This window comes from Loxodonta africana, chromosome 3, assembly GCF_030014295.1.
Source record: "Loxodonta africana isolate mLoxAfr1 chromosome 3, mLoxAfr1.hap2, whole genome shotgun sequence".
NCBI lineage: Eukaryota > Metazoa > Chordata > Mammalia > Proboscidea > Elephantidae > Loxodonta > Loxodonta africana.
The window spans coordinates 202,102,484-202,123,977 of record NC_087344.1 but is presented as its reverse complement, the minus strand read 5'-3'; the positions used below and the strand labels follow the sequence as shown (position 1 = coordinate 202,123,977).

General features: G+C 42.6%; 1 protein-coding gene across 1 annotated transcript in view; it reads left to right on the top strand.

The window, feature by feature from the left end:
• The window catches only part of RXRG (retinoid X receptor gamma), a 76,599-nt gene that overhangs the window by 36,958 nt on the left and 18,147 nt on the right, over positions 1-21,494 (top strand). Inside the window, exons 3-4 of the mRNA XM_010594928.2 lie at positions 15,083-15,227; positions 17,677-17,856. Of these exons, the coding sequence (XP_010593230.1) occupies positions 15,083-15,227; positions 17,677-17,856 (325 nt within the window). The remainder of the gene's footprint in view (positions 1-15,082; positions 15,228-17,676; positions 17,857-21,494) is intronic.

Genomic DNA, 21,494 nt, shown 5'->3' with positions numbered 1-21,494 from the left:
ACTCAAAGGATGGAAAAAATATATCAAGCAAACCACAATCAAAAAAGAGCAGGAGTGGAAATATTAATTTCTGACAAAATAGACTTTAAGGTTAAATCCATCATAAAGGATAAGAAAGGACACTATATAATGATTAAAGGGACAATATACCAGGAGGATATAACCATATTAAATATTTATGCACCCAATGACAGGGCTGCAAGATACATAAAACAAACTCCCTCAGCATTGAAAAGAGCGATAGACACTCCACAATAATAGTAGGAGACTTCAACACATCACTTTCGGTGAAGGACAGGACATTGAGAAAGAAGCTCAAAAAAGACATGGAAGATCTAAATGCCACAATCAACCACCTTGACCTCATAGACATGTACAGAACACTCCACCCAACAGCAGCCAAGTATACTTTCTATTCTAGTGCACGTGGAACTTTCTCTAGAATAGACCACATGTTAGATCATAAAGCAAGACTTAGCAGAATTCAAAACATTGAAATATTCCAAAGCATCTTCTCTGACCATAAGGACATAAAAGTAGAAATCAATAACAGAAAAAGCAGGGAAAAGAAATCAAAAACTTGGAAACTGAACAATACCCTGCTCAAAAATGACTGGGTTATAGAAGACATTAAGGATGGAATAATGAACTTCATAGAATCCAATGAGAATGAAAACACTTCCTATCAGAACCTTTGGGACTTAGCAAAATGAGTGCTCAGAGGTCAATTTTAATCAATAAATGTACACATACAAAAAGAAGAAAGGGCCAAAATCAAAGAATTATCCGTAGAATTTGAACAAATAGAAAGAGAGCAACAAAAGAAACCCTCAGGCGCCAGAAGAGAACAAATAATAAAAATTAGAGCAGAACTAAATGAAATAGAAAATAGAAAAACAATTGAAAGAATTAACAAGACCAAAAGCTGGTTCTTTGAAAAAAATCAACAAAATTGATAAACCACTGGCCAAAGTAACAAAAGAAAAACAGGCAAGGAAGAAAATAACCGGAATAAGAAATGAGATGGGCGCTATAACAATAGACCCAACTGAAATTAAAAGAATCATATCAGAATACTATGAAAAATTGTACTCTAACAAATTTGAAAACCTAGAAGAAATGGATGAATTCCTAGAAACACACAACCTACCTAAACTAACACAAACAGAGGTAGAACAACCAAATAGACGCATAACAAAAGAAGAGATTGAAAAGGTGACCAAAAAACTCCCAACAAAAAAAAAGCCCGGTTCCAGACGGCTTCACTGCAGAGTTCTACAAAACTTTCAGAAAAGAGTTACCACCACTACTACTAAAGATATTTCAGAGCATAGAAAAGGACGGAATACTCCCAAACTCACTCTTTGAAGCCAGTATATCCCCGATATCAAAACCAGGTAAAGACACCACAAAAAAAGAAAATTACAGACCTATATCCCTCATGAACTTAGATGCAAAAATCCTCAAGAAAATTCTAGCCAATAGAATTCAACAACATATCAAAAAAATAATTCACCATGACCAAGGGGGATTCATACCAGGTATGCAGGGATAGTTCAACAGTAGAGAAACAATCAATGTAATCTATCATATAAATAAAACAAAAGACAAGAATCACATAATTTTATCAATTGATGCAGAAAAGGCATTTGACAAAGTTCAACACCCATTCATGATGAAAACTCTCACCAAAATAGGAATAGGAGGAAAATTCCTCAACATAATAAAGGGCATTTATATGAAGCCAATAGCCAATATCATCCTAAATGGAGAGAGTCTGAAAGCATTCCCCTTGAGATCCGGAATCAGACAAGGATGCCCCTTATCACTACTCTTATTCAATATTGTGCTGGAGGTCCTAGCCAGAGCAATTAAGCTAGATAAAGAACTAAAGGGCATCTAGAGTGGCAAGGAAGAAGTAAAACTATCTCTATTTGCAGATGACAGGATCGTATACACACAAAACCCTGAGAAATCCTCAAGAAAACTACTGAAACTAATAGAAGAGTTTCACAGAGTATCACAATACATGATAAACATACAAAAATTAGTTGGATTCCTCTACACCAAGAAAAAGAATGTCGAAGAGGAAATTACCAAATCAATACAATTTACAGTAGCCCCCAAGAAGATAAAATACTTAGGAATAAATCTTACCAGAGATGTAAAAGACTTATACAAAGAAAACTATGATACACTTCTGCAAGAAACCAAAAGAGACTTACATAAGAGGAAAAACATACCTTGCTCATGGATAGGAAGACTTAACATTGTAAAAATGTCTCTTCTACCAAAAGCAATCTATAGATTTAATGCAATTCCAATACAAATTCCAAAGATATTTGTTAATGAGGTGGACAAACAAATCACCAACTTCATATGGATGGGAAAGAGGCCCTGGATAAGTAAAACATTACTGAAGAAGAAGAAGAAGAAAGTGGGAGGCCTCACTCTACTTGATTTTAGAACCTACTACACTGTCACAGTAGTGAAAACAGCCTGGTACTGGTATAACAATAGATACATAGACCAATGGAACAGAATTGAGAATCCAGACATAAATGCATCCACATATGAGCAGTTGACATTTGACAAAGGCCCCCAAGGGGTTAAATGGGGAAAAGACAGTCTTTTTAACAAATGGTGCTGGCATAACTGGATATCCATATGCAAAAAAATGAAACAAGACCTATACCTCACACCGTGCACAAAAATGAACTCAAAATGGATCAAAGACCTAAATTTAAAACCTAAAATGATAAATCATGGGAAAAAAAATAGGGACAATGTTAGGAGCCCTAATACATGGCAGAAACAGTATACAAAACATGACTAACAATGCAGAAGAGAAACTAGATAACTGGGAGCTCCTAAAAATCAAACAGCTATGCTCATCCAAAGACTTCACCAGAAGAATAAAAAGATTACCTACAGACTGGGAAAAAGTTTTTAGCTATGACATTTCCAGTCAGCGCCTGATTCCTATAATCTGCATGATACTGCAAAAACTCAACTACAAAAAGACAAATAACCCAATTAAAAAGCAGGCAAAAGATATGAACACACTTCACTAAAGAAGACATTCAGGCGGCTAACAAATACATGAGGAAATGCTCACGATCATCAGCCATTAGAGAAATGCAAATCAAAACTACAATGAGATTCCATCTCACTCCAACAAGGCTGGCATTAATCCAAAAAACATAAAATAATAAATGTTGGAGAGGTTGTGGAGAGACTGGAACACTTACATACTGCTGGTAGGAATGTAAAATGGTACAACCACCTTGGAAATCGATTTGACACTTTCTTAAAAGCTAGAAATAGAACTACCATGCAATCCAGCAATCCCACTCCTTGGAATATCCTAGAGAAATCAGAGCCTTCACACAAACAGATATATGCACACCCATGTTCATTGCAGCACTGTTTACAATAGCAAAAAGATGGAAGCAACCAAGGTGTCCATCAACAGATGAATGGATAAATATGGTATATTCACACAATGGAATACTACGCATCAATAAAGAACAGTGACGAATCTGTGAAACATTTCATAACATGGAGGAATCTGGAAGGCATTTTGCTGCGTGAAATTAGCCAGTTGCAAAAGGACAAATATTGTATAAGACCAGTATTTCAAGAACTCGAGCAATAGTTTAAACAGAGAAGAAAATATTCTCTAATTAGATAGTAGATAAGAACTACTTTAGGTGAGGGGAAAGGCAACACACAATACAGTAGAAGTCAGCACAACTGGACTAAACCAAAAGCAAAGAAATTTCCTGAATAAACTGAATGCTTTGAAGGCCAGTGTAGCAGGGGCCGGGGCTAGGGGGCCATGGTTTCAGGTGACATCTAAGTCAGTTGGCATAATAAAATCTATTAAGAAAACATTCTGCATCCCACTTTTGGAGAATGGCATCTGGGGTATTAAATGCTAGCAAGCAGCCATCTAAGATTCAGCAATTGTTCTCAACCCACCTGGACCAAAGGAGAAAGAAGAACACTAAGGACACAAAGTAATTACGAGCCCAACAGACAGAAAGGGCCACATAAACAGAGACTACATCAGCCTGAGACCAGAAGAACTAGATGGTGCCTGGCCACAACTGATGACTGCCCTGACAGGGAACACAACAGAGAACCCCTGAGGGAGCAGGAGAGCAGTGGGATGCAGACCCCAAATTCTCGTAAAAAGACCAGTTTTAACAGTCTGACTGAGACTAGAAGGACCCCGGTGGTCATGGCCCCCAGACCTTCTGTTAGCCCAGGACAGGAACCATTCCCAAAGCCAATTCTTCAGACAGGGATTGGACTGGACAATGGGATAGAAAAACATGGTGGTAAAGAATGAGCCTCCTGGATTAAGTAGACACTTGAGACTTTGTTGGCATCTCCTATCTGGAGGGGAGACGAGAGGGCAGAGGGGGTTAGAAGCTGGTGGAATGGACGTGAAAAGAGAGAGTGGAGGGAAGGAGCGGGCTGTCTCATTAGGGGGAGAGCAATTAGGAGTATATAGGAAAGTGTATATAAGTTTTTGTATGAGTGACTTGACTTGTAAACTTTCACTTAAAGCACAATAAAAAAAAAAAAAAAAAAGACATTTATTTTCTTACAGTTCCGGAAGCTAAAATTCTAAGCCTGCTTGTCATTGTGCTGATGTCTTTTGTGGCCTGTCTCCTAGTTTCGGGTGTCTCTGGCAATCTTTGGGATTCCTTTGCTTGTATCCAGGTGCATACATGGCATCTGTCTTCTGCCTGTGTGTGTCCATGTCCATTGTGCTCTTTTTATAGGACACAACGCAGAAGTGATTAGTTTTAAGACCCTTCCTACTTCCAGTATGACCTCATTAGCAAAACAAAAGGAAACCCATATTTCCAAACAGGGTCATATTTATAGGTACAAGGGTTAGGACTTTCATATTTCTTTTTGAGGGCCATATTCAAGCCATAACAATTGCCAAGGATAGAATGAAGACTAGCATAATCAGTGTTCGTAAGGAGTCTTGTGGGGGAGGTGGTCACATTGTGTAGATAAATTGCAATGCGAAGTTGTATGTGCTATAGCAGATGTAAGGGAGCTTGGAGATGGTGACTACAAACTTCCTGGTCAGAAGTTTCTGGACCCCCGTGTGAGGACGAGGCAGCAGTGGGGATGTAACTTGTATTTGCACCAGTCTCATCCACTGCGGTCAGGAGAGCTGTTGGTACCCTACCCTTTAGAATGGGGGAACATCAACAAGTTTGTCTATTCAGCTTTTTTCATGTGAATGTACTCTAGGAATGCCGGTCAAAGGCCAGTAGGTTAGGACAGAAAGATACACTTAATTTCTGGGACAAAAGTAAAATTTTGCAAACGACAACCGCGTTCATTTAAATAATCATTTATCAAGAACTTGCTGATAAAATCGGAATCGATTGGATGGCAGTGGGTTTGGTTTTTTGGTTTAGTTGATGAAGCAGAAGTCCTGGATGGCACAAACTGTTAAGTGCTCGATTATCTGCCAAAAGGCCAGCGATCCGAATCCAGCCCAAAGCACCTCAGAAGACAGACCTGGCGATCTGCTTACAAAAGGTCATAGCCTTGAAAACCCTATGGAGCAATTCTACACACATGGGATCGCCATGAGTCAGAATCCACTCAACGGCAACTGACAATAATTAACAACAAAGTTGGAAAAGTAGAGCGTCAGCCAAAAGGAGGGAAAGCTTCAATGAGATGGATTAACACAATAGCCACAGCAGTGGACTCAAACATATCGATGATTGTGAAGATGGCACAGGACCAGGCAACATTTCATTCTCTTACACATAAGGTCACCATGAGCCGGAGCTGACGCGACAGCAGCTAACAATGACTATGTATCAGGCACTATTTGGCACTGCTGTAAGTACTGGGGATAGGCTCTGAATAAGGTGGCTGAATTCTTTATTCTCAGGCTGAATTCTTTATGCCCACAACGTAGACAAAAAAGAAACAGAATAGTTTCAAGTAGTGATAAGTGTATCTGCGAAGAAATCAAACAGGGGGATGTGGGAGTGGGCAAGTCATGTCCCATACCTCCAGGCCTGCTGTTAGCAACTACGTTTGAGTCCGATGCAGCCAAAGCTGGCCAATAAATGTTTATAACCCTGTGTGGCAGGGCCGCTATTCCTGGACCATATGTCTGCACAGAGGGATTGGGGTTGAAAGGTCAGGCTAAGAGCTTTGGTGCTGGCCAACTGGGCTGTGTGCAGAGGCCAAGGCCAAGTTTGGTGTTTAGGAGCTATATTAAGCTGGCCAAGTGCTGGTGAAACTCAGCAGCCTCATACACTCAACAGTGTTCTGGGCTTGGGCTCTGGAGCCTCACGGCAGCAAAATTTTACCCCGTTAACCAGACAACACAGGAAGAAAAGGCCTGACTGTTAGCCCCAGTGAGTTGGATTTTGAATGATCTGGGAAGACTACCCTTGTGCATCCTGCCCTCCTTGCCGAGGCCTGGGTCTGAGTGGGACTTGTGACAGAAAGTGTGCTCCTTCTGTGGCCTGGTCCAGGGTGAGTACAGTCAGGGGTGGGAGGTGCTGTGGAGTGGGGGCAACAGGCAGGATCTCCTGTTCCGTGCTCAGTCACTCTACTGCTGGAGCTCTTCTTTCTTTGCTCTTGTTGGATTTTCAATCTTGAAGAGTAAAGAGAGCTGAACTGGTACTGTGGAATCAGGGACTGTGAAACATTTTGCAAACCACTTTGACCTATTTCTGTCTCAGTTTCTTTTTCTGTGCGGTGGGGTAATGATCCTACAGGGAGTTTTCTGAATGTCAAAGGAGACATGGATTTGAAGAACCACTCCGTAAGTTCTATAATGTCTCATGGCAGTGAGGTGGTGGTATTATTATTATTCATAGCTGATGCATTATATACCTGGGTGATCATTGATTCAGGCATGCTCTGTTGCTGGAAGATGCTAGAAAAGTTCATTTCAACATACATTCATTGAATCAGGAACAGTACTAGGTACTGGAAAGACAAAAAAATGCATGAGATTCGGTCCTTGCCCAGGGTTTTTCTAAAAAAACCACATACGTAATTGGGAAAATGATTAAGTAACTTTCAGATAAAGTGATCTAGCCCATGTTTTTCTGAGTATGTGTGTGTATGTGTGTGAGATGCTGTGTATTTGTGTGATGGCTGTTGGCTGGACTCTGAAGTAGGCCCCATGAGTCTTTGGAATTCTCCCACCTTTCTCTCCCCTCCTGAACTCAGCTCCCTGACCTGGGTTCTGTCCCTGCTAATTCCCTCTTAGATGTTTATTGATAACTGAATTATTATTACCCTTTCAGATTTATTTGCATTTTTATAGAGAATGCTTAGATAGCAAGAATGGAAAATGCTGGTGCTGCAATAGACCTTAAGGAGCATCTAGTCTGATGACTAATAAGGAATTAAGCCATAAAGTCTTTTCTTCAAATGAAAGCAAATTTGGAAGCCTAAAATACATATCAAATAAAAATAGGTCCTATCTGGTTGAACCAGGGGTGGGAGACATGAATGAAGCCTGCTTATTCTACCTCTCTGGTCCCCCAGTACTCCCTTACACACACTCTAAGTTTAAAAACCACTGATTTGGCCTATAGATGAGGAAGCTGGGCTTCTCTTAAGTGCAATGTACTGGTCAAGGTCACACAGTGAGGAAGTGGCAGGTCTAGACCCGAACCCAGGGTTCCTCTCTCCCCAGTCAGAATCCAGGATCACTACTCCCCGCGACAAAGACCCTAACTAGGTTAAAGGAGTGCCACCATGAGGTGCCCACATCCTGAAACACACATGCCCCTCCTGCAGCCCATGTCTGCCCTCGGTGGAGTAATCTGGGCTGTAGGCTGCTCAGAAACGCAGGACCGATGTTTCTTGAATGCCCCCGAAGCACACGGGAAGCATTTGGCCCTGGCTGAGTCTGCAAACAGGAGGCACTCGAGTGTGTTTCTCTCCTGTTTTCAGGGAGCAGCCAGCCTGCGTGCAGTGGCACATTGGAACTGCCTGGTAAATCCCAGCTCCAAAGTGCTTGCCTCAGCACAGCTGCTTCTAATGGAACAAGACAGCCAGGGCTGGAGGACTTGGGAGCCCGGCAGCTAACAGGGTTGTGTTCTGGTGGTTTCCTTCAATCTCATCTACCATCGCTTTGAGCCCACACAACCCCCAAGCCAGGCAGAGGGTACAGGTGAGAGGGGAGCCTCAACCTACCTGTCCCAACCCACTTCCTCTCACCGCCATCCTGACTTCTGAAGACGTGTGTTGGAGAGGTGCCAAAGACAAGTGGGCTCTTCCAGAGGCTCCTGGCCAGTGAGGTAGGGCAGGAAGCATCGAGGGCAGGTGAGGACTGAGGCTCTCCTGTGACACAAGGTAGGTGATGTGGTGAAGGACAGATGATGGCCTGGGACCCTGGGACCCAGGAACCTGGGGTTCTAGCTCCAGGTTGGTCCCTAACTACCTGTGAGGCGCAGGCGAAGTACCTGGGTGCTGGCATTTCTTTCATTTCACCAGTTGATGCAAATGTGCAGATAAGAGCTAAGAGCCACTGGGGTAGTGGGAAGAATGTCTTGCAGGTACAATGGCCTGGGACGTTTCTCCAATCTTTCCTTGTGCTGCCACCCCATTTACCCCGAAAGACAGAATAGTAATCCTCTGTACAAAACCTCTCTCCTTAGCTGAGCTACCAAGCCTCCAGGCCCTGTCACAGCCCGCCTCCCAGACTCGTCTTCCATCAACCCATTGGACATGGTTACCCCAGAGATACCTGGACTTCCCACCAGGCCTGTGCTCTCAAAGCCTTTTGCACATCCCTGATCTATGGAAATCTACCCATTTTTGAAGGTCGTTCAGTCCCAGCTCCAATGCCATCTCTTTCAGCAAGTCTTCTCGGATCTCAACTGCATGTGGTCTTCCCTAAACGATCCCAGCTGACTTTTAGTCTCACTAATAGCCAGTTCCTTGAGGCAGTGCCTGCGTCATCTTCCCTTTTATATCGCCATAGAATTTCTGAATAAATGAATGAATAAAGCACTTTAAGGCTCTGTTTCCTCATCTGAAAAATAGGAATACCTCATAGGGTTGCCGTGATGATTAAAATAATTAGTTAGCACAGATCAAGCTTTCAATAGATGTAGTAATAATAAATAGCACCAGCAATAACTACTGTCCTGTGATTTTTGTGGCTGGAGGCGATGGAGTTCGCCCTGCTGGAGATGGGGGTGGGAGGGAAGGTTGGGCGAGGTCCTCTTGAGCCCCAGATGATGGAGGCCTCCTGCTTATCCCCTTGACTTTTCATGTCCATCTGAGGATGGACATGAGGGCTGAGGGATCTCCACGTGAGTTGGCCGACCTAAAACGCCTTCACATCAAAGGGTGGATCTAAGTGCCAAACCTCTGAGGCACTGAGGAGGTTATTGCCTCCAACTCACACAGATAGAAACCCCCTCACCTGTTTCTTAAAAGTGGTATATGCCTAAATATACTGCATATCTTGAAACAACAATGACCTGGTATTATAACAACATCAAATGCTTTTCTGTTTCCCCACAGAAATGTGGAATCATTTAACCCTCTTTGTGAATGTGTTCTCATTTACTGCAGAATCCCCAGCTCATAGCGGAATGCTTGTTGTTGTTGTTAGGCGCTATCGAGTAGGTTCCGACCCATAGCGACCCTACATACAACAGAACGAAACACTGTCCGGTTCTGAGCCATCCTAAAAATTGTTGTTATGCTTGAGCTCATTGTTGCAGCCACTGCGTCAATCCACCTCGTTGAGGGTCTTCCTCTTTTCTGCTGACCCTGTACTTTGCCAAGCATGATGTCCTTTTTCAGGGACTGATCCCTCCTGACAACATGTCCAAAGTATGTAAGACATAGTCTCGCCATCCTTGCTTCTAAGGAGCATTCTGGTTGTACTTCTTCCCAGACAGATTTGTTTGTTCTTTTCAATGCCACAATTCAAAGGCGTCAATTCTTCTTCTGTCTTCCTTATTCATTGTCCAGATTTCACATGCATATGATGTGATTGAAAATACCATGGCTTGGGTCAGGTGCACCTTAGTCTTCAAGGTGACATCTTTACAGAGGTCCTTTGCAGCAGATTTACCCAATGCAATGGGTCTTTTGATTTCTTGACTGCTGCTTCCATGGCTGTTGATTGTGGATCCAAGTGAAATGAAATCCTTGACAACTTCGATCTTTTCTCCGTTTATCACGATGTTGCTCATTTGTCCAGTTGTGAGGATTTTTGTTTTCTTTATGTTGAGCTGCAATCCATGCTGAAGGCTGTGGTCTTTGATCTTCATTAGTAAGTGCTTCAAGTCCTCTTCACTTTCAGCAAGCGAGGTTGTGTCATCTGCATAACACAGGTTGTTAATGGGTCTTCCTCCAATCCTGATGCCCCGTTCTTCTTCATATAGTCCAGCTTCTCAGATTATTTGCTCAGCATACAGATTGAATAGGTATGGTGAAAGAATACAACCCTGGCACACACCTTTCCTGACTTTAAACCAATCAGTATCCCCTTGTTCTGTCCGAACTACCACCTCTTGATCTATGTAAAGGTTCCTCATGAGCACAATTAAGTGTTCTGGAATTCCCATTCTTCGCAATGTTATCCATCATTTCTTATGAACCACACAGTCGAATGCCTTTGCGTAGTCAGTAAAACACAGGTAAACATCTTTCTGGTATTCTCTGCTTTCAGCCAGAATCCATCTGACATCAGCAATGGTATCTCTTCTGAAACAGGCCTGAATTTCTGGCAGTTCCCTGTCGATGTACTGCTGCAGCCATTTTTGAATGATTTTCAGCAAAAATTTTGCTTGCGTGTGATATTAATGATATTGCTCTATAATTTCCACATTCAGTTGGATCACCTTTCTTGGGAATAGGCATAAATATGGATCTCTTCCAGTCATTTGGCCAGGAATCTGTCTTCCACATTTCTTGGCATAGATGAGTGAGGACCTCCAGTGCTGCATCTGTTTGTTGAAACATCTCGGTTGATTTTCCATCAATTCCTGGAGCCATGTTTTTCTTCAATGCCTTCAGAGCAGCTTGGACTTCTTCCTTCAGTACCATCGGCTCCTGATCATATGCCACCTCTTGAAATGGTTGAATGTCGACTACTTCTTTTTGATATAATGACTCTGTGTATTCCTTCCATCTTTTTTTGATGCTTCCTGTGTCATTTAATATTTTCCCCATGGAATCCTTCACTATTGCAACTCAAGGCTTGAATTTTTTCTTCAGTTCTTTCAGATTGAGAAACGCCAAGTATGTTCTTCCCTTTTGGTTTTCTATCTCCAGCTCTTTGCACATGTCATTATAATACTTTACTTTGTCTTCTTGAGCCGCCCTTTGAAATCTTCTGTTCAGTTTTTTACTTCATCAATTCTTCCTTTTGCTTTAGCTGCTCGATATTCGAGAGCAAGTTTCAGAGTCTCCTCTGGCATCCATCTTGAGCTTTTCTTTCTTTCCTGTCTTTTCAATGACCTCTCGTTTTCTTCAGGGATGATGTCCTCGATGTCATTCCACAACTCATCTGGTCTTCGATCACTAGCGTTCAATGCATCAAATCTATTCTTGAGATGGTCTCTAAATTCAGGTGGGATATACTCAAGGTCATATTTTGGCTCTCGTGGACTTGCTGATTTTCTTCAGTTTCAGCTTGAACTTGCATGGGAGCAATTGATGGTCTGTTCCACAGTTGGCCCCTGGCCTTGTTCTGACTGATGATATTGAGCTTTTCCATTGTCTCTTTCCACAGATGTAGTCAATTTGATTTCTGTGTATTCCATCTGGCGAGGTCCACCATGTGTATAGTCGCTGTTTATGTTGGTGAAGGAAGGTATTTGCAATGAAGAAGTCATTGGTCTTGCAAAATTCTATCATTTGATCTCTAGCATTGTTTCTGTCACCAAGGCCGTGGTTTCCAATTACTGACCCTTCTTCTTTGTTTCCAACTTTTGCATTCCAATCACCAGTAATTATCAATACAACTTGATTGCATGTTCAATCAATTTCAGACTGCAGCAGCTGATAAAAAAATCTTCAATTTCTTCACCTTTGGCCTTAGTGGTTGGTGCGTAAATTGGAATAATAGTTGTATTAACTGGTCTTCCTTGTAGGCGTGTGGATATTATCCTATCACTGACAGCGTTGTACTTCCGGATAGATCTTGAAACGTTCTTTTTGACGATGAATGCAACACCATTCCTGTTCAAGTTGTCATTCCCAGCATAGTAGACTATATGATCGTCTGATTCAAAATGGCCAATACTAGTCCGTTTCAGCTCATTAATGCCTAGTATATCGATGTTTATGTGTTCTGTTTCATTTTTGACAATTTCCAATTTTCCTAGATTCGTACTTCGTACATTCCAGCTTCCAATAATTAATGGATGTTTGCAGCCGTTTCTTCCCATTTTGAGTCATGCCACATCAGCAAATGAAGGTCCCGAAAGCTTTACTCCATCCACGTCATTAAGGTTGACTCTACTTTGAGGAGGCAGCTCTTCCCCAGTCATCTTTTGAGTGCCTTCCAATCTGGGGGGCTCATCTTCCAACACTATATCAGACAATGTTCCACTGCTATTCATAAGATTTTCACTGGCTAATGTTTTTCAGAAGTAGACTGCCAGGTCCTTCTTCCTAGTCTGTCTTAGTCTGGAAGCTCAGCTGAAACCTGTCCTCCGTGGATGACCCTGCTGGTATCTGAACACTAGTGGCATAGCTTCCAGCATCACAGCAACACGCAAGCCCCCACAGTACGACAAACTGACAGACATGTGGGGGGCACGCAAGCCCCCACAGTACGACAAACTGACAGACGTGGGGGGCAGAATGCTTAGCCCATAATAAACACTCAAAATTCTTGTCTAACTTCATCAGATGTTATTGGAATAATAATCACTACAATTGATGGAACACCTACTGTGTGCTAGGTGCTGTGATGGGCATTATACATCATCATCCCATCTAGCCCTCCCAGGTATTATCACACTGTTTTACAAATGAGGAAACTGAGGGCCCCGGGAGCTAATAACACCTTTGAAGTCCTGCAGCCAGTAAGGGCAGATTGGGACTCAAGCCCAGGTCTGTGTGACACCAAAGTGATGTTATTTCCACAGCACCAGTGGTCCTTCACCCCAGCTGCACAGTGGTATCACCTGGTGGACTTAAAGAAATGCCGGTGCTCAGGCCTGCCTCTAACCCATTGAATCTGGATATCTGGGGCTGGAGCCCACACTTCAGGGTTGTTCAGCGCTCCCAGGCATACCCCCAGGGTTGAGAACCACTGTACTACACCACAACAGAACAAAATACTGGAGACAAGTTCCAGATATCTTGTCTTAGCCTTGTTAAAAAAGGGAGAGAGAGAAAAAGAAATGGCACAGATAGAGATGGGGAGGAAGGGTGGAGAGACAGAATTCTCCCATCAAGTATGTGTTTTCACCCCTTGCACAAATAATTTTGAAATTCCTGGTGACTTCAATTTCAAAGCAAGGCCCCGAAGGTTGTGTCTTTTTTCTTCTGCACCACTCAAAGCATCCAACCCAGAGCCTCAGCCCACCTCCTGTGCTCAATAAATATTTGCTCAGTAAATTGAAAAGCTAGTGCATTTCAGAGGAATCTAACTCAGGCTATGTTGTACCTTATGTTTTATTGATCATTCTTTCTGTCCCAAAGGCTTTGAATAGAGAAGAAAAGCCTATGTTTGGCTTACTTTGAGAAGTACAGTCCCTTCAGTTAGGCAGTATGATTCAAAATTCAGATGGCCCATACAGAGGTTCAGTGGACCCTTCTGTGAGGCCCCAGATGTTCATCACGTGTCCTCACCGCACCCTTAGACACATGCATACTTGACACCACACTTGTTTGAACCTGCTTGTAAGTGTCTGTGATTTTGGGGCACGTTCTGTCCCCTCCATTTCTGAAGAACGAGGGATGTGTCTTCTCATTTTTATCTCTCCCTTCACCAAGCCTAGAATGTTGCTCTGTACTCAGTGGGTACTCAGGAAATGCTGCTGATTGGATGGTTGGCTCACATTTATTTAACTTGTTTTCTTTAATTAATAAAAAACACTTAGCAGTGGCTTCTCAGCATTCTCCCCAAGAGGACTGGGAGGCAGGGTAGCGGTAGTGGAGACCTAACGTGGGGTAAGGGAGGAGGAAAGAGGTCAACAAAACAGTCATTTATTCAGCCATTCAAATCTACCGATTCAAACCCTACCACATGCTGGGCCCCATGTCGGGCACTAGGAGACAAGGCTGACGGAGCCTCTGGTTCCTTGGGTTTTATGCTTTCACGAGAAGATGATCTGTTAGTTGTAGACAAGTTCTGTAAGATGATTGGGGGCTTTCTCTCCACTTTTTGGTGCTACTGCAGAAATTTGGGTATTTGGTTTAGATTCTTTCAATAGGCTTATTGCCATGACTGTTAAACCCATTGCCGTTGAGTCAGTTCCAACTCATGGTGACCCCACCATCTTTCTTTTCCATTTCGTGTGAGCTCCTTTAGATGGGCGTTATTTGCCTTTGTGCCCCAGAGCCTGGCACAGTGCCTGGCTCGGGGAGCACCCCAGAATGTCTGTCCCTTGACTGAGTGAATGGATTTGCATCTCTACTGGGCTGTCTTAGAGCCTGACTTTTGCCTGAAGGCCAAAGCTCCTCCTTGAAGAGCCACTGAACAGGCAGTCGATAGTTGATAAAAAATTTAAAAACACAGTTGACATTGTGCTAGGCATGCCCCTCAGCATGGATTTCTAGCTCAAAGAAAACACATGAGTAAAGTGAATAAAAGCCGGGAGCTCTATTGGAGACGTGCTGTGATGTTAGGTTTAGGATTTGGCTTCTGCAAATGACTTAGTTCCTCTTGTACCGCTTTTCTTTTCTCCCTCCCTTAAATTCATATTCCAGAGAGGTAGTTTCAGATACTCTGGGCTCAGAAGATGCTTCCTGAAATAGAACGTGTTTTTTTTTTTTTTTTCTCAAGTATGCCTTCCTTGCTGTAGGCCTCAAGGATTGGTTTACTCCAGCTCTGTGTTATTGTTACTTTCCTCTCTTGCAGCTAAATGTGGTGAACAACGTCAGCAGTTCGGAGGACATCAAGCCCTTACCAGGCCTTCCAGGGATTGGAAACATGAACTACCTGTCCACCAGCCCTGGGCCTCTGGTTAAACACATTTGTGCCATCTGTGGGGACAGATCCTCAGGTATGTGCAAGAGCAGACATCCATCCCCCAAGCGCCCCACGTGTCCCAGAAAAGGAGTTTTTTCCACCACCCACCTGGCTACTTTGTATGTAGTGAAAGCAAAAAGCCCCTTAGGATGATCCAGACCCCTGGGTGGCACGAGCAGTTTGCCATGGGCCACTAGCCTAAAGGTTGGCAATTCAAATCTACCCAGTGGTGCTATGGAACAAAGTCCTGGCAATCTGCTTCCTTGAAGATTACAGCCAATAAAACCCTGTGGAGCAGTTCTACTCTGTAACACGTGAAGTTGCTATGAGTCGGAATCGACTCGACAGCAATGTGTTTGTTTGGGGTTTTGGTTGGTTTGTTTAGGATGGTCCGGCTCTCAGTCCAGGCTTTAAAGTTTCTGTCACCTGTGTTCATCAGTGACTGCAGTCCTGATGAATTTAAAGTCGAATATCATTTTCGAGGATTAGATTTACAGGAAACGTTCAGAAGCTTCTCTCTGGTGTTACTGTGGTGCGTGTGAATCTAGGATAGAGAACCTGTTGTGGGTTACCAAGTATCTCAAAATAGATTTTCTTTAATTTTTTAAATTTATTTTTTATCCTTATGAAAATAATGTCTCTCGTGTAGAAAATGTGGAAAAACTGGAAAAGTACAAAAGAAAAATTATCCATAATGTCACCACCTAAGATAAACCTACTTCATTTTCTCTGACGCTCTTCCCAGATTATTTCCCCCAGGCCTCTTCCCTGGTGCTCCCCCAGCTTTGAAGACATCCACAGCTCTCCTCTGACAAGTGAGGAAATGGGGGAGGTTCTTTTCTTTGCCTGGAACTTATTTAGCTACATGGTTGATGTTTGCTTGCCATCAAAAGTTATTTCCAAATCATTGACTTGGGCTCTCTAGGTTGGCTATTATCGCAGCAACAGATCGCCGGCCACGCCTGACCCAGATTTTCTCTGCTGTGGTTACTTTAGTCGAAACGCTGAGATGTTCACTCACATATTGAAGGGCCATGGGGTTAGCTATGTCATAGAGTTGACAAATTGGTCCCATGTTTCTTGAGGGCAAAAATTTTGGAGCTTAGAGCATTAGGTTCTTTTGACTCAAGATAAAATTCCATATCTATTGTTGCTTCAAGTTCAGTAAATTAGTGTAGTCAACTAATTCGGCCCAGGCAGTCTTTTCATCAGGTCCCTGAGTGGTACCAATGGTTTGCTCTCGGCTACTAACCTAAAGGTTAATGATTTGAACCCACCCAGGGAAATTACGGAAGAAATGCCTGGTGATTGGCTTCCAGAAAGTTTACAGCTGAGAAAACTCTATGGGGCACAGTTCTATTCTGTAGCACATAGGGTCACCATGAGTTGGAATCGACTTGATGGCAACAGGTGGGGGGTGGGGTCTTTTCATCAGGCATTATCAATAGCCAGTATGTCATTTTAGGGTGGCTCCTTGAAAATGTACACTCCTGGGCCACAGATATTTACATTGGGTATATGTGTTCTCATGAACTTCAAATTCATTTTAACATCAGCCTAAATAAAACAATTAGAAAGTCAGGTCTGATTAGTAGCTAAATGACATCACATATTATACTCAAGAATCAGACATAAATATGTTCTGAACTATCAGTTTCTTTGTATTTTTCACCAAATTCCACAATTACAATCAATTGAACATAGCTGCCTGGAACGTAGTATTGAGAAAACATGTACTTAGAAATTGTGATCAATTCATGATGTCTGTGTGGGGGGTGGCATGAGGATTCTCCTGACACAAATTAGCCATCCCTGGTTGGGGTAATGAAAGCCGAGTGTAGGAGCAGGTAATAAGAGCAATGGAACATATAATAGACTATTCTGGATCACGCAGAGCAGCCTTCTATCAGATAGGTCACATCTTAATACTGAGTGTCATATTATGTTGGAAAGACCTTATACCAACTTATTTCTCTAATGGGTAATAGCATTTAAAGAATCATACATAACTCAAGATTCTGTTCATAGTGCATGATAAAGGATAATTATTTTAAGTGGGTTTCCTAAGACCTTGGGCCTCAATTATGGGGAAATATTGGCTAGGCTGAGGTCCCTTTCCTGCTAGGAAATAGATGGTGATTATAAATATTTTTATTTATTATGTACACTAATGGCTTGAACTGAGACAGAACGTTTTGTTTAACCAAACACTCAAACACAAGAGTTGCCTTGATAAAATAAATGTAAACAAGATCTTTGGTCAGGAATTTTCTAATAATGCTCACCAGAGACACAGAGATTCAGAGAGAAGACAAAAGAAGAGGCATATTTGGCTGTGCCTTACTTTGGTTCCTGGGAGCAGGCTTGCATTTTCTGCTAGTCATTCTTTGCTTTCTGTCCCAGTGCACAGGTAAGGATGCCTGTGAGTGAAAGATCCAAATAAAGCCAGAACAACCTATGACATGTTCTTTCTTTGTGCCCAGGAAAGCACTACGGGGTGTACAGTTGTGAAGGCTGCAAAGGGTTCTTCAAGAGAACCATAAGGAAAGACCTCATCTACACCTGTCGGGATAATAAAGATTGCCTCATTGACAAGCGCCAGCGAAATCGCTGCCAGTACTGTCGCTATCAGAAGTGCCTTGTCATGGGCATGAAGAGGGAAGGTGAGTGCTCCCCTCCCTGCTCCACTCAAGGGAGCCCAGTGTGCATCTAAATAGCAGTGGGAGACAAATTTGGTGTGTAAGAGAGATTCCTGCTGAGTTGAACCCCATGGGAAGGAGACGTTTGGAGAGGAAGGACTTTGGGCACTACAATTTCCCAAGCGTTGCAACTGAGTGTCCCCTTCACCCTAGGAAATGTGTATTCTTACAGCCAAGAGCAAGTCCCTGGGTGGTGCAAACGGTAAGCACACAGCTACTAACTGAAAGGTTGGCAGTCAAACCTACCCAGAGGCGCTTTGGTAGAAAGACTTGGCTCTCTACTTCCCAAAGATCACAGCCATGAAAACTCTATGGAGCACAGTTGTACTCGGAAACACAGGGGGTTGTTGAGTCAGAACTGACCCATGCAGCTGGTACAGCAAAGAGGGCTAGAGATATTCTTTCCTGGAACCCCGACGATGGTCCCCTGAGTGGGCTATCACCAAACTAGGTCTCGTCCCTTGTTCTTCCAGTAGCCAGGCAGCAACTCTCAGAGCTGTGGGGTCCAGGTCCTTGTGCGCTGTCCTACCAATGGAATGCTGGACTGACCTTTAGGGTGGAGCTGACTTCTCCCCTATTACCAGAGGTCTCACCCTGGGAAAACCTGCTGGTTTGATTTCACTCCCCTGGCTTTTCTATCTTGGCCTACTATAAATCCTTTGTGATTGGTATATTCCATGGTATTTTGGAATGATTAGCATTACCCAGGTCTGACAAAACCAGCCTTATTCAGAGACCTTCACTGTGCATTCAAATCGTTACATCTTTCAATTCATAGTGTGGGTTAGCTGGATTGTTCTAGAGTCAAAAAAAATTTTTTTTGAAAATGTTTTCTATTCCTGTAAAATTTCAAAAAGTCTTTCTTTTAAGTAACAAATAAATTTACATGGGCAGTTAATTAACTAATGAATTCAACAGGTTTATGGTGTAAGCAGTGAATAGTAATAAAGTTTGGAGTAAGGAAGTCCTGCCTTTCTGCAGGAAATGGGAACAGGGAGTTTAGTCAGTCCTGGTTGGCTCCTCATTCTTGAAGAGCTTTTTTTCTGTGAGAAGGGTTCTGCCTGAAAAGACCAGTTTGAGGGAAAAAGTTCTTTGACCCCTGCTAAGAGGGAATGACACCAACCAAAATGGTCTTCCTAGAATCCTAGTTGTCAGAGCTAGAGGCGGCCCTTCAGAATCATTTAGTTAACCCTAATCATTTCTACTCATAGCTGTGAGTCGGAATTGACTCAACAGCAATGGGTTTTGTTTTGTTGTTGTTCTTTTTTGGAATCATACTACTACGGGTCAGTGTTGGTTCAGTGGTAGAATTCTTGTCTATCTAGGAGGAATCTTAAAAGTGACAGATCCACACCTGAGCTCCTGATAATCTGCCCTCCACAACCTGTTCATCACGCCATCTTCCCCAAGTCAGAAAATGGCCATTCCAGTTTTTAGTTGCTCAGACCAGAAACCTTTGTCTCCTCTTTTTCACACACCACGTTCATTAGGTAAGGGACTACCTGTACTTATTTATCTCCATGACAGCAGGGGTTTTATCTGCTTTTTTTATTTCACTACTGTATCACCAGTGTGGAGCAGCTGGTGGATTCAAACTGCTGACCTTTTGGTTAACAGTCACAGCTCCTAACCACTGCGACACCAGGGCTCTGTCTATCACATAGTAAGCATTTAATAAATAATTATTAAACAAATGAATAAATGAATGAATGGTTTAAACTAAATGTACCCAGCTGGGATCAGAAGTTTTAGCAATGCAGGTGCTCCTGAAATGACTCGTTCATTCATTCTATCATTCATGGTGCCATTAGTTGAGTGCCTACTTTGCACATATGTCATATTTGCTGTGGGAGAGTCAATGATCTTACAGACTGGATTATATGATCTGAAAATCCAGCTGGTGGAGACTGTCTTCTTTCCATCAGGATAGAATTGTTACTCTTTGTAGTCTCCATCCCAATGATAGTAACAAAATAAGATTAGTGACAACAAAGTCTGACTTCCATCAGCAAGGGCATGGTGGCTACAAGGGTTATTATTTACTCTCAGGATAGATAAGCTTCAAGTTGACTTGGAAAAATAAAATTTTCATTAAGCATGTGAGATTGAATTAAGGGAACATGAACAGCCTCAACTAGAGAAGTTTCGTTTCTACTTCCTCCCCGTTAGTCTAAATCCATCTCCGAAAACTCAACCTGAATATTCCCCAGCTTGATTAGGGTCAGAGTGGTCCACAAGTCAAATGGCTAGGAGAGTGGTTCTTTCATTAAATATATAATAATAACGAACCAAAACCAAACCCATTGCTGTTGAGTCAATTCTGACTCATAGTGACCCTATAAGACAGAGTAGAACTGCCCATAGTGTTTCCAAGGAGCACCTGATAATAATAAGGGGCATGTGAATTGTAGAGCCTGGGAAGTCCTTCTTTTAAACCTAGAACTGCTCTGATTCTTTCTTAGAAAATTGGGTCCAGTTTTGGCTCCTGCATTTTTTTAAAAGAATGTGGAGAAACAGGAGCAATAAAAAGCTGAGTGATAAAAAAGAGGAGGAAAGGGGCTTTTAGAGGAATTTCTCGATGAGTTGGTACCATTTATTTTTTTTTTACCCTGGCAAAGAGAAAGTCAAAAAGTGAGTCAGTTTCTCATCATATGCTGTGAGGGTCATTTCCCACAGGCTGTGGGATGGCCTTTCCTTTACCACCATCGTTTCTGGCCTTGATTTACAGAATTTAGGGGCTTAGTTTGGAGACTTTCTTGAGGAGAACAATGATAAAATCATGAAACTAAGAGAGACTGTGGAATTTATGTCCCTAGAGAGTTGGATAGATAGAAAGAGATGGGATTAGGTTGGATCTGAATTCACCTACTGGGGACCAGGGATTAGGGCCTGTTACCCTTTTAAGGTACACAATGTTATAGCTGCAACAGACCCTTGGTATTCTCTAACATAACACATTCATTGCCTGAAAGATGAAACAGAGGTTCAGAGAGGCTAGGGGCCTGCCCATACTTACACAATGAGCTAAAGGCAGCACCTTTATAGGACCAGGACTCTCTGATTCCCAGGCCACCAAACAATCTTTGGGACTCTGAGCAAGTCTATTCCCATGGTTTCTGGTCAAATGTGTTTAGTTTCAAGGCTAGAAAATGGATTGTCTTTGAGGAAATTTGTGTGCAGCGGTTCACATCCTTGAGCCCCGTGTGGTGTTTATTAATATAATTAGCCAAGCATCCTGGAGGCAGTACAGAGAGGCTAGAGGTGAACCTGGGAGGTAACTTCAGGCAGGCTACCTAACTTCTCTGTGCCTTATAGTACCTGATTAAGGGTTGTTGTGAGGACTAAGTGAAATATAACCTACGTAAAGTGTTAAACATAATCCCCTGACACAGAGAAAGAGCTCCACAATTTTAGCTATTGTAGCAAATGCATGGTAAGTGTATGGTGAGTGAATGGACACAATCCTGTTGTAAGGCAGGAGTTCGGTACCATTTTAGATCAACCAATGTCCCCTGGACGTGCCCTGATGTACAGAGTGACAGTAGCCCAGAATGTCTGCCACATAGAGGATATCCTCCAATAACAGATACATAACTCTTCTC